The sequence below is a fragment of the Hippocampus bargibanti genome, linkage group LG20 (genome assembly GCF_051943395.1).
Source record: "Hippocampus bargibanti isolate YZ-2025 linkage group LG20, ASM5194339v1, whole genome shotgun sequence".
Lineage (NCBI taxonomy): Eukaryota > Metazoa > Chordata > Actinopteri > Syngnathiformes > Syngnathidae > Hippocampus > Hippocampus bargibanti.
The window spans coordinates 10,487,068-10,500,794 of record NC_142753.1 but is presented as its reverse complement, the minus strand read 5'-3'; the positions used below and the strand labels follow the sequence as shown (position 1 = coordinate 10,500,794).

Sequence of the window (13,727 nt, the reverse complement as noted above, 5' to 3'; positions counted from 1 at the left end):
GTTTGATAGGCTGACGATGCCACGGCGTTCCTCACCTTCTGGGTCCAGCAGTCTGGTGACGCCCAGTTCGCGCTCGGCTACGCTGAAGGCCTGCTCCAGGTTCTGCTGGTTGGTCTGGCGACCCACTTTGCTTATGTCGATCAGGTTGGGCCTGCAAAGGTGGCAAGAGGCATTTGTTTATTTTTTGGGGGGGTGAAAAGTAATCAGATTCACAGCATGGCTTCAAATTTTGTTCAAGTAGAATGAACAAATCATCACAGCTAGCTTAACTCATTCACTGCCAGAAATGTGCAACAATGTGTCCACTCCAGTGCCAGGGTTTTTGTCATTTTCACTCAAATTGCAGGACTGTGCTTGAGCTGCAAGCCAGCAAGGTACGCGCCGGGACACGAGCACGAATACCATAAAAGCTTCACATTCCCAAATTCAAAGTGATAAGCGGTGATGTCGACTAGCATGCAGCCACAAGTACAACTTGGAAAAATAAGCTTTGTGGACATGTGCAGAATCTGCTCCTGCTTCAGGTAGTTAAAAAAAAAGTCCAATTCAGAACCAGAACCACGCCGACGTAGCGTGACTGGAGCAGAGTGAGCGCAGTTGACAGTTATTTGTAATATCATATACAATGGTGCCTCTACATACGATATTAAATACAATTTATTTCACAGAAAATTTGGTAAACCAGGACGCAGTTTCCATGTAAATGGCCTAATCCGTTCCAAGCACCCCCAAAATTGTGACAAAAATGTTTGCTAAACCATAAAAATGCAACAAAATATGTAACAAATAGATGTTGCAATTAGATCAATGAGTTGTGCAGAATGTAAAAAAAAAACAAGGAATAAAAGTTATGCTAATTTAAATTTTTGCTGCATCCTTATTAGTTTTTGCCCTTTTTAGTTCATGTTCTCTTTTTAGTTCATGTTCTAGTCCTAAGTAGTCCTCATGGCCTGAGGGGCCAATGACGTGGACGCTGCATAGACACAGATCTATATTTATACAGATAATAATAATAATAATAATAATAATACATTTCATTTATAAGCGCCTTTCAAAACTTTCAAGGACACTTGACAGTCACAGGATATAGCTAATAGATAGCTAATAGCCAATAGCTAGCTATATGGCTACTATGTTTCCTAACTCAATTAGTCAGTTAGCTAGCCATATAGCTAATAGATAGCCAGTTAGATAGCTAATAGATATAGATAGCCAGTTAGATAGCTAGATAGATAGATAGATAGTAATAATAATATTCCATTTAATTTCTAAGCACCTTTCAAAACTCTCAAGGTCACTTTACAGTCACAGGATCAGTTTTTCTGTGCGTGAGCAGTGGCAGCCACACGGGCCAGCGTTCATTCAACCCCAAAGTAACAAAGTTACAAACCGAAACTGACCGGAAGGAGTCAGTTCCACTAAAATTCTCACCTGTGTTTGTGTATGATGGCGTTGAAGAGCTTCCCGTCTCTCCAGTTGCTGGTGAAATTGTCGCAACGCAGACCCTGATAGCCCTCCACCATCCGCTGAGACCAGAGAAGCAAACGCTCCTTGGCCGTCATGTCGTCCGACTGGCCATTCACCTGAATGTCGGAGATCTGAAAGGATGGTAATAACAGTGTTGGAAATAAACGTCAACTTTTACGTTGGGCGTACAACATTCAAAACGTCTCGGCCCAGGTGGATGACAACTTATTCATGAAAAAAAAATATATAAAAATAGGGCAGGCAACTTCTCAGAGTTGTCTGCCGTGGTATCCGCTAACTTTTTGTCATGATTTTCAGACACTGCTAATAAAGTGATTTGAAAGTCCTTAGCTAGCCATATAGCTAATAGATAGCCAGTTAGATAGATAGATAGATAGATAGATAGATAGATAGATAGATAGATAGATAGATAGATAGATAGATAGATAGATAGATAGATAGATAGATAGATAGATAGATAGATAGATAGATGGATAGCTAGCAAGAGAGATAGCTAGATAGATAGCTAGATGGATAGCTAGACGGATAGCTAGATAGATAGCTAGATAGCTAGATAGATAGCTAGATAGCGAGATAGATAGCTAGATAGCTAATTAAGTAGCTAGCTAGCTAGATAGATAGATAGATAGATAGATAGATAGATAGATAGATAGATAGATAGATAGATAGATAGATAGATAGATAGATAGATAGATAGATAGATAGATAGATAGATAGATAGATAGATAGATAGATAGATAGATAGATAGATAGATGGATAGCTAGCAAGAGAGATAGCTAGATAGATAGCTAGATGGATAGCTAGACGGATAGCTAGATAGATAGCTAGATAGCTAGATAGATAGCTAGATAGCGAGATAGATAGCTAGATAGCTAATTAAGTAGCTAGCTAGATAGATAGATAGATAGATAGATAGATAGATAGATAGATAGATAGATAGATAGATAGATAGATAGATAGATAGATAGATAGATAGATAGATAGATAGATAGATAGATAGATAGATAGATAGATAGATAGATAGATAGATAGATAGATAGATAGATAGATGATAGCGTTCGATGAGTCAGTCAAAGCGCAAAAGAAACTCAGTGTTTCCAGACTTGTCGACGAACACGGTAGTTTCCAAAACGTGCAAGAAATGAGTCACAAAACAAGTTTTAAATAAACTCTCATTAAAATCAACCAGGACAGCTGCAATGGAATGTTGGAATGCTTTTATTCCCGCCTTCAATGCCTTCAAGGGCAATTTTTATTTAATTCAATAAATCACACCGGCGGAAAAATAAAAATGTTGAGGTGAAACGCTACAAGGTCTTTTGTGTGTGTGTTTGTTTTTGCCCAACTTTATGTGCCACAAGGGTGGAGTTTATGTGCAGCATAAACGGCGGGTACAATGGAAGGAAATCTGCTTTTTTTTTAAATACAGGTTTGACCATACTTTTTTTTTTTAAAACATCAGTGTACAGTGGTCATTTACAACATTGCTGTTTTTTGTTTGTTTTTATCAAATTGCGGACAATTCGCATTGTCTTATTTGACTTCCTGTATTTTTTTTACAGTGCAATTTTATTTCTTTATGTAAGAGCGTGCAAAGCCTGCATTATATTGTGCAGCCTGACTGGCTGGAATTTGAATCCACTCTTTCACGCCACATCTCCTGTGACTAATAACCAATAATATTAATAATATAAAAGCTAGATAGGTAGATAGACAGACAGCTAGACAGAGACAGAAAGCTAGACAGATAGCTAGACACTCATGGTGGACACTTAACAATGAAAACAACAATACACAGAACAATAAATCCATGAATAAAATAATAAATAATAAAAAGCGAAGGAGAAGCTAAAAATAATGGCGGGTGAGCAGCGGCAGCCAAAACGTCCCAGTGTACACTCGACCCGGAAGCAAACGGAAGATAGACAGATAGAAAGACAGATAGATACACAGATAGACAGCTCGATGTATACAGATAAATAGATAGACAGACAGCTAGACAGATAGCTAAACAGCTATACAGCTAAGTAGCTAACTAGGTAGGTAGACAGATAGATGGACAGACAGACAGATAGCTAGACAGATAGCTCGACAGATAGACGGCTAATGTAGCTATATAGCTTGCTAGATAGCTAGATACCTAAATAGATACGATAAAAAAATAATTTATACTTATTTTTCTTGCGAATGTTTCAGCTTTGAGTGTTTTTAAACAAGAGAGAAATGTGGTGGAAATGTTAATGTGAGGTTTACAGCCTGAAAATAGAGTAGCCATTTTTTTTAATCGAAAATTTTCCTTTCCAATTTAAACTATCACGGGTTAATTTTTGTAATGTTAACTCAGCGCTAAAACGAGCGGCGGCTATATTGACAGTTGGACTGAGTGTTTCAATGACTCACGGGCAACTTTCACAAACGTTTTTGTGGAAGAAGATGAGGCAAGCCGAGAATAATGATTCAGATCCTGAATGATTCAGATCCTGAATGGAAAGAGGACCTCCACCCACCCTAGTTCCTTTTCTCCAAAAGAGTATACGTGAGAATTTGTTTGTTTTTGGCCTTGAAAGTATGGAAGCTGAATAAGAAATGCCAGCCGGGAATTCGGTGTGTTCTTTCCCACCGCAGTTGGAGGAGATCCCGCCCACATCTTTGCGCCCTGGCATCCCTCAGGGAAGCACTGAGTCACTCAGAAAAAAATGAAACTTACTTCCCAATGTGATCATTACGCTCATTATAGCTTTAACCAAAAAAAAAAAAAAAAAAATAGATAAACGCTTCATGTACTCCCAATGCTAGTGGACTCAAACTTTCCAAGCTACTTCGTGAAAGGCTCATTGTTGTCACGTTTGTCTTTTTCTAATTGCTAACATCCCCCTAAAAAATGTTCCAAACTGGATAAGATGGTAACCATAAAGGACAACCGACGCCTGCGGAAAAGTTGTGTCCATAATTGGTAAAATCACTTCTACTGAGCGTATTTGACAAAGATTCCACGGCATATAGCTATATTTTACGTTTTAAGACTTGTGCTGAATATTCAGGAAGTCTTGTTTTTGAGTTGGTGACGAGGCCGTACGTGACGTCACGTCAGGAACGCCCCTGACCGAGAAAGCGACACACAATGCATTTTGGGTACTTTGTTTGGTCAGAAAACTTCATGTTGATGGCGAAATTAGAAGGAAAACACATAAATAACGCGATGGTGAATCGTTGTGTGTTGCATCAAGACTACTATTTGATACTAGTTGACACAAATTCCCAGCAGACAAATCAGCCCATTTCCAACGGAGATTGGGCGCCATTTTCTGCATTTTCTGGGACGCTACATTGGAGTCCAGACGCCTCAAAATAATCCGAAGGACTTCTTTAATCGATTGCAAACATTTATGCTTTCCTCTTCAGAACTATTTGAATCATATTCATAACTGGACGAGTAACAAGAAAGCATCGTCCCCGAATCTGAAGCCATTGTTTTGATTCTAAAGCAAGGCAAGACAACCTTGCGTGACGTCATGAACAAGGGGGCGGGACCTTCTGAAACTGGCCATTTCCGGTTTCATTTTGAAGTAGTTTTGGGACACTTGAACTAATTTTTCTTGGTGTTTTGCATCTGACTAAAAATATCAGCCTGCGTGTTTTGGCTATTTTAGATGCTATAAAACGTTTTTCTGATGTCAGTTAGGAAACAAAAAAATGGTGTCGGTTGTGCTTTAAAACCAATGCAAGAGCCTGCACGGACATGCGAGCGGCACATTAACAAGCACAGTTTGAATTCAGTCCAACAAATACCTGGAAGTGCAGAATGATGGTCCAAATGAGCCCGAGGGTGAGTTTGGGGTTTCCGTCGGCGATGTCATCATTCCTGATGTTGACCAATTTAACCTGAAATAGTTCGATACTATATTAGTTTCGTTATGGAGACAACTGAAAGTATGCGTGGTACTCGGAGGAGAATTCTTGACCAACCTGTCTGCGCTTGAGGAAGTCCAGCGCGATCTGAACATTCTGGAGTTTGTGGAAGCGCATACGGCCCTTCTCCCGAGGCTGAAAGAAATAAGAGAATACAAATATTTGGAGGAGGAAAAAAAAATGCCATTTTGTAAGACTTGGATGAAGGTGCTGACGACAGGTCACATGTGACCTGTCGTCCGTCAGCTCCACGTGCGACCTGTCACACGCGATTCAGTGAGTCAAGACGTCGGATGTGGATGGCTGGAGTTTACGATCATGCATCGGTCAAAAAGAGTGAGAATGGAAAGGGTAGTAGTGGGGGGTAAGGTAGTAAACCCCCCCCCCCCCCCCATCACCCCCCAAAAAATGAGTTGACAAGATGGTGGCCAAGAATAAAAATTAGTCTGACAGAAGATTCAACACATGCCACATAACAGTCCAACAACAACAGCACAAGAAGCGAACGACGAAGCGGAAGGGGACGGATAGACGTAAAGCGCTTCAATGTGGGTTGAAGGGGGCAAAGGTCACTCACCAGGGTCTCTCCGGAGAGAACCTCCAGCAGGGAAATGAGGTTGTGGCCATCGCGCAGGTCCTCGTACAGGTCGCTGACGTGCCGCTGGGCCTAAAGAAAAGAAAAGGCAAAAATACTTTTATTATAAATATAATGGCGGCACGGTGGATGGGTGGTTAGCACATCTGCCACGCAGTTAAAGGACATTTTTGGGGCTCACAATAGACAATATTGTCCATATGGGCCACAACATGAGAAACGGATTTTCAATGGGGGAGTTAAACAGACAGACGCTTTTGACACTGCACTGCACGGCACTCCATTCATTTCGCCTAAAGCAAATATTTCAGGGCCAATCAAAAAGAACCTACCTCAGACTTCCAGTGCTGATGAAACAATATGGTGGATGGGGTGGAAAAACAGAATGATAAGAAGGTGGGGGGGGAATCAGAGTAAAAGACTATGAAAAGAATACAGAATCTGACCGACAGATTTATTACATTTTTTTGGATCAGCTACTTGAACGCAGTTCATATCTGTATTGTTAAAGGACAACCGACGCCGCTGGACTAGTTTTGTCCATAATTTGTAAAATGGCTTCAAATGACTTCTACTGAGCGTATTTTACAAGGATTCCACGACATATAGCGTTATTTTACGTTTTGATACTCGCGCTGAATATTCAGGAAGTCTTGTTTTCGAGTTGATGACGATTCTGATTGTGACGTCACGTCAGGAACGCCCCTGACCGAGAAAGCGTCACACAATGCATTTTGGGTACTTTTTTTGGTCTGAAAATATCATGTTGATCGCGAAATTAGAAGGAAAACGCATAAATAACGCAATGGTGAATTGTTGTGTGTTGCACCAAGACTACTATTTGATACTAGTTGACACAAATTCCCAGCAGACAAATCAGCCCATTTCCAATGGAGCTTGGGCGCCATCTTGTGCATTTTCTGGGACGCTACATTGGAGTCGAATTGATACGGGAGGACTTCTTTAATCGATTGCAAACATGTATGCTTTCCTCTTCAGAACTATTTGAATCATATTCATAACTGGATGACTAACACGAAAGCATCTTCTCCAAATCTTAAGCAATTGTTTTGATTCTAAAGCAAGGCAAAGACGTCCTGGCGTGATGTCACGAACAAGTGGGCGGGACCTTCTGAAACTTGACATCCCCGAGGTCATTTTGAAGTAGTTTTGGGACACTTTAACTCATTTTTATTGGTGTTTTGCATTTGACTAAAAATACCATACTGCGTGTTTTGGGTATTTTAGATGCTCTAAAACGTTTTTTCTGATGTCAGTTAGAAAACAAAAAAATAGTGTCGGTTGTCCTTTTAAGTTTCTTTTGCTACATGAAAACATCCCTGTGGCCCGTTGTTGTTGGTCCTGTGGCTTGTATATCACAAGACTTTCTTTTACAGTGAAATCATTGATATAGACTCATAATGGCCACGAAAGAGAATAAAACGTCGGCGTCACGTGTTGTTTCTGAATCTCCTCTAGATAAGAGATGCATCACAAATCAGCCCTTTGCTATCGAGGCATCCCCAATATTTCGTACCTTCACCAGATGCTTGTTGACCCATTTGGTGAAGGTCTTCTTCTGAACTCGGTCACGCTCATCTGAAAAGGAGGGAAAAGAAATCAAATTTGTGAAAAATATTTGGTATGACTGTAACGGGAAATCAATCAATAAATAAATGAAGAAATAAATAAAATAAGAATAAAATAAAAACATCACAGTGCTCTTTCAGTATGACTTTAAGAGTCCCTCTTGAGGTTTTTCATCCCCTCTCAAAAGGTCAGCACATTTCAAGGGGAGTGGCCTGTTCGAAGCCCATCACCACCATCATAATCATCCTCAACATGCGACACAACACAAGACTTCATTCTGCTTCCACAACCTCACCAGAAATACAAGTTGAAACCCCCCCAGGCTACCTTTCCTATAGTGCATGGGCTTCAGCATTCCCTGGTAAAGCGAGTCCTCGATGAACACTCCATCGCTGCCCAAACTGTCCGACGAGTACTGTCTCATTCTGGCTTCCATTGCAAAGACAAATACGCGGGTCGGAGAACGGCGACTACCTTTAAACTACTTTTGAAAAGCGACTGCCTGCCGCGTCAAGAGTCAGTTTTGCTCCGTCCCTCGTCGACTTCTTCCCACCCCCACCACCTCTTGCGTCGTCGCCACGCTTTCTGAAGCGTGCCTGAGGGCGACTGTCACTCAAAAGGGAACTCGAGATGAGATGGGAAGGCGAAGAAGGACCAGCGTAATAAAGGTGCGACCACACCCTAATACTACAACGAAACCCCCTCGACTTGCAGACCACTCATGACGTTACAAGTGTTTGTCACATGCTGACTTTAAAGGACAACCGACGTCTTCGGACAAGTTGTGTCCATAATTTGTAAAATGGCTTCAAATGACTTCTACTGACCGTATTTTAACAAGATTCCACCGCATATAGCTATATTTTACCTTTTAAGACTTGCGTTGAATATTCCGGAAGTCTTGTTTTTGAGTTGGTGACGAGACCTCACTACGTCACTGAAGGAACGCCCCTGACCAAAAAACGGACACATTGTAGCAGTCCTTCCATCACGTCAATGCATTTTGCTGTACTTTGTTTGGTCTGAAAACTTTGTGTTGCACCAAAAAGAGGCAGAAGAGGGCGACAAAGCTCCGTGTAAGGAATTAATCAGCGAGTAGAAACGGGCTGATTAATTCCTTACACGGAGCTTTGTCGCCATTTTTTGCCTCTTTTTGGTGCTACATTTCCCGCCCCCAGATACCTCAAAATGGCACGGAATAAATTCTTTAATCGATTGCAAACATGTATGCTTTCCTCTTCAGAACTATTTGAATCCTATTCATAACAGGATGAGTAACAAGAAAGATTCTCCGAATCTGAAGCCATTGTTTTGATTCTCCAGCAAGGCAAGACGTCTTGGCGTGACACCACGATCAAGGGGGCGGGACCTTCTGAAACTGGCCACTTCCGGGTTCATTTTTTTTGGCATATTTTGGACACTAAGTCATTTTTATTGGTGTTTAGCATTTGACTAAAAATAACATACTGCGTGTTTTGGGTATTTTAGATGCTATCAAACGTTTTTCTGATGTCAGTTAGGAAACAAAAAAGTGATGTCGGTTGTCCTTTAAGCGCCTTTCAAAGCTCTCAAGGACACTTTACAGTCACAAACAAGCATAGGTACTATAATAAATCCAATACAATCACAAATAGAATACAATAAATAAAATACAATTATAAATAGAAACAAGAAAGAGAGCTACACAGAAAATGCAATTTTAAATAGGTGGGTTTTGGAATCGCAGATGTGTGCATCACATTAGTTAGCCGCTGTAGCTAGCTAACTTGTAGCTAACAGGGAGTTTCGCCCTTAAAATATTCTGTTTTTACCTCGTGACACCACAACATAAAGTAAATGAACGGGTCACATGGGGGAAATAATGAAAGATAATCAACTCTTTGTCTACAGTGGAGACAGTGAACAGAACCAAATATCGGTGGGGTTTGGGATAAGACCGCTTTGGGCTGCTGCTGAGACCACATGATGGCCGTTTGTCAAGGAACATGGTCATTTGTCATCACACACACACACACACCATAATTATATATATCAAATTATTAAAAGATCTATTTCAATCAGAAAGGACTTAAGTATTCCAGTTAATGCATCTGCACTTGGGACAATAGCTTTTCCCTGTTTCTGTTGGATTATTACCAGTCTTTTTTTACAAAAGCTTCTGTTTTTAAGGTGCTCAAAATAAATACTACTATTGAGTTTCAACTTCAGCCATTAAAAAACATGTCAATGATCGAAGTCGATTGGGAGCACTTAATAAAACAAACAAAAACGAAATAGTAGTGACTCATCTCCGTCCCATAAATTCTTGCAAGAGAGATTGTCGGAAAAGATTCCAAGGATTTTTCCTCAGGGAGGAGGCTTGTCAGGACAAGAGAAGACGGCTTGGGATGCTTCGCTCCTTCAATTGACCCTCCCCCCCCCAAACCTCCATGAAGGCCGAGGAAAAAGAAAGACCCACCTAATTTCATAACTTTGCTGCTGTGAAATGTAAATTTCTCCACTGCGAGACTAATAAAGGCAAATCCAATCCAATCCAAATACCAGAACAAAAGATAAATATCCGCACTGACGACAGTCCTAATAGATTCACGTCATTTTCAACAACTTCCTAGGTCACTTCTCTAAATACCGCCCTTGATTTAAGCCCTCTTAAGACCAACTTGTAGGACCCCTTAAAGGACAACCGACACCATTTTTTTGTTTCCTAACTGACATCAGAAAAACGTTTTATAGCCTCTAAAATAGCCAAAACACGCAAGCTGATATTTTTAGTCAAATGCAAAACACCAATAAAAATGAGTTAAAGTGTCCCAAAACTGCTTCAAAATGACCTCGGAGTTTCAGAAGGTCCCGCCCCCTTGTTCGTGACATCACACCAGGATACTCCAGACACAAAACAATGGCTTCAGAGAGTACAGATTCGGAGAAGATGCTTTCTTGTTACTCATCCACTTATGAATATGATTCAAATAGTTCTGAAGAGGAAAGCATAAATGTTTGCAATCGATTAAACGAGTCCTTCGGATTATTTTGAGGCGTCAGGACTGTAATGTAGCGTCCCAGAAAATGCAGAAAATGGCGCCCAAGCTGCATTGGAAATGGGCTGATTTTTCTGCTGGAAATTTGTGTCAACTAGTATCAAATAGTAGTCTTGGTGCAACACACAACGATTCACCATGGCATTATTTATATGTTTTCCTTCTAATTTCGCCATCAACACATCAACATGATGTTTTCAGACCAAACAAAGTACCAAAACAAAATGCATTGTGTGTCACTTTCTCGGTCAGGGGCGTTCCTGACGTGACGTCACGTCAGGAATCATCACCATCTCTCAAACAAGACTTCCTGAATATTCAGCGCGAGTCTTAAAAGGTAAAATATAGCTATATGTGGTGGAATCTTTGTAAAATGCGCTCAGTAGAAGTCATTTCAAGTTATTTTACAAATTATGGACACAACTTGTCCGGATGCGTCGGTTGTCCTTTAAGAAAGAACAATCAGGACCTTCTATAAAGGTTCACTTTAAACACATACCGCAAAAGACTCTAAAATGAATCAGAAAGATCAAGGTCAAAAACTAACCTATAAGCAGACAAAAAGATGACTGTGCCCACTTCAAGTGACCCTTTTTGCAAATTCAAATAAAATTAATCAAATATGTCTTTTTCATCTTCCGTGTCTGTTTCGCAGATTGCCACGTTTTTGCATTCTAGACGAGGGCGCGGCTGCCCTTCCACAAGCCCACTCTTACGAACTTCCTTTTCAGCGATTAGAGGGATCTTGCTGATTTCAATTCTATCATGTCAAAAAAACAGCTGTGCATGTGAAATCATGCGTACCCATCACAGAAACAAGAACGCAAATCCCGTGGCAGGTACCGACAAGGCCCGCGGCATTATGGGCTGGTGCCATGTTGACATTCAACTGACGCGGTAATAGTAGCTCTATTACTGTTCAACACTGTGGAATGTATCTTCCCTTGTAAACGTGACACCTGAGACATTAACTCGTTGGGTGAACACGCTTTTCGACGTTGTTTTTGTCACCCTCTAGTGGCAAAGGGCTGCAATTAATAACACGGGAGGTTGGAAAAAGGGGAGGAACGGGGGATTTTTACTTTGGGTGGTCGTCATGACAACGCCGCGGAAACATTCTGTACCCAAAACACATACTGTACCCCACTCCCACCCACGTTCCCACGGAAGTACACCACTTTGTAGCTACAAACAGTTTACTTTTACAAAACTCTTTGTGACGTTCAATACCGAAGAGACGTTTATGACGTCAACACAATGACATCACAATCTCACAATAGAAAAAAAAAACGACAATTAAAAAGAATCATTGTACATCTGGTGTCAGCCAAGCCTAAAAATGTATCTTAAATAAAAATAAACACAATGGAGTATCGTAATAAAAGTCATTTAGCAGTTTATTCGCGGACGAATTCATCGCAAAAAAAACCAAATGACAACAATGCACAGTGCGCATGCGTGAATCGATTTTAACTCCGCCTTTTTCCTTAATATGGCCGGCGGGGGTCGGCGCGCGGCACGCGCAAACGTACCTAGGCAACACATGCGGCTGGAGAGGTGCGAGTTCGCTTCCTCGCGCCTCATCTCGTGGATAAAATTCGTCTTTCGATAAGCGAAGACGCAATGCGCCGCGCCGCCGTCTTCCACGCGAGATTTAACGCTGCTGCTGGCCATCGTTCTACCGGAAAAAAAAAAAAAAAAACCTGCGTGGATTCTTTTCCAACCAACTTTTGTCTTCTAGTCGAGCTCCATGGAGGAGTTGATATGTCGTCTCGGATTGCACTAAATCCAAAGCCACTCCTGCTTGTGCGTTCATTGGTCGGGCATAAAAATAAAAAAAAAGCTTTTACGCACAGGCCGCGTGCACGCGTCCTAGCCCCCCCCCCCCCCCCCCCCCCCCCCCCCCACCGCTTTGCTTTAACGTGTGTGACATCTGCACCGCCCAACACTTGCATAACCCACCCCAAAGCTCCAATTTAACACACGCACTGAAGGCACAGAAGCACACGCACGATAAAGTATGGGGGACATACTTCGTAAATAACTTGTAATACAAGTCCAACTCTTTTCTTAACTCATTCACTGCCAGTCGATGTGCAAAAAAATGTGTCCACTCCAGTGCCAGGGTTTTTTTTGTCATTTTAACTCAAATTACAGGACCCACAGAATATTGAGTTTTAGGTCGACATAAACATTCAATGCAAGAAACATGAGACTATCTTCTTTCATCAGAAAAAAAATCCTAAATGATATGGGTCTGGAGTTATATGACCTTGAAATGAAGGTGGCAATTCAATAAATAAATATTGGGTTATATAGCGTTTTAACAACAGCTGAAGATGGAAAAAAAGTGCTAAGATAGAAAAAAGGGAAATGATGCCCCCTTGTGAAAAGAAAAAGATAACCAGAGGCCATGGCCAGCACTTTATCAGCACCCAAGCATGAAAAAACAAAACCCGAACAAATTTGGGAATGGCGCTCGATGTCATATTTTCAATTCCCGAATAAATTCGTGACTGGCAATGAATGAGTTAATATTTAGCAGGAAATGTCACCATTTTCAAAGGATTCCCACCTTTTTATGTAAATTATGTATTTATTTATACTTTTACCTTTTGTGGGTTTTTTTGTTTACATGAATTGTTTTTGTAAATTTTAAGTGGTAAAAAATTAGCTTATTTATTTATTTAGTTATTTATTTATGCATTTATTTATGTATTTATTTATGTATTTATGCATCTAGTTATACATCTATTTATGTATTTATTTATGTTTTCATATATGTACTTATTTATGTTTATTTATGTATTTTTATTTATTAATCTGGTTATTTATTTATGTGTATATTTTTTGTTTATTCATCGATTTATTTATTTGTTTATTTATTTATAGCCAAGGTTGATAGGTATGAATTAAAAAAATACCTTGTACATGTCACATTTTTTATCATTCAGATTTTTTTTTTGAACTGATTAACTGCACATCAACTCCAATAAATTACAAAAACAACAAATGTGAACAATGCATTAATTCAACAATAACAAAAAAAGAATAATTTATGAGTAATTATTTGATGCGCCTAGGCCAGTTCTGGGCCGCGAGCCGC

General features: G+C 40.3%; 1 protein-coding gene and 1 long non-coding RNA gene across 16 annotated transcripts in view; one reads left to right on the top strand and one right to left on the bottom strand.

Annotated features, from left to right (window-relative positions):
• pleca (plectin a) overlaps nt 1-13,727 on the bottom strand; it is a 65,862-nt gene that overhangs the window by 24,504 nt on the left and 27,631 nt on the right. For 6 of the 15 annotated variants that reach the window (XM_089023402.1, XM_089023404.1, XM_089023405.1 and 3 more), the window contains 7 exons: nt 7,531-7,592; nt 6,326-6,340; nt 5,976-6,065; nt 5,456-5,533; nt 5,279-5,371; nt 1,432-1,598; nt 36-151 (listed from right to left, as the gene is read on the bottom strand). In XM_089023402.1, coding sequence (XP_088879528.1) covers nt 36-151; nt 1,432-1,598; nt 5,279-5,371; nt 5,456-5,533; nt 5,976-6,065; nt 6,326-6,340; nt 7,531-7,592 — 621 coding nt within the window. Of the gene's footprint in view, nt 1-35; nt 152-1,431; nt 1,599-5,278; nt 5,372-5,455; nt 5,534-5,975; nt 6,066-6,325; nt 6,341-7,530; nt 7,593-7,910; nt 8,035-12,153; nt 12,329-13,727 lie in introns of those variants that run through there. The other 9 variants (XM_089023403.1, XM_089023406.1, XM_089023416.1 and 6 more) reach the window with 4 other exon arrangements.
• Nucleotides 1-13,727, top strand: part of LOC148883139 (uncharacterized) — a 253,706-nt gene that overhangs the window by 218,623 nt on the left and 21,356 nt on the right. The window lies entirely within an intron of this gene.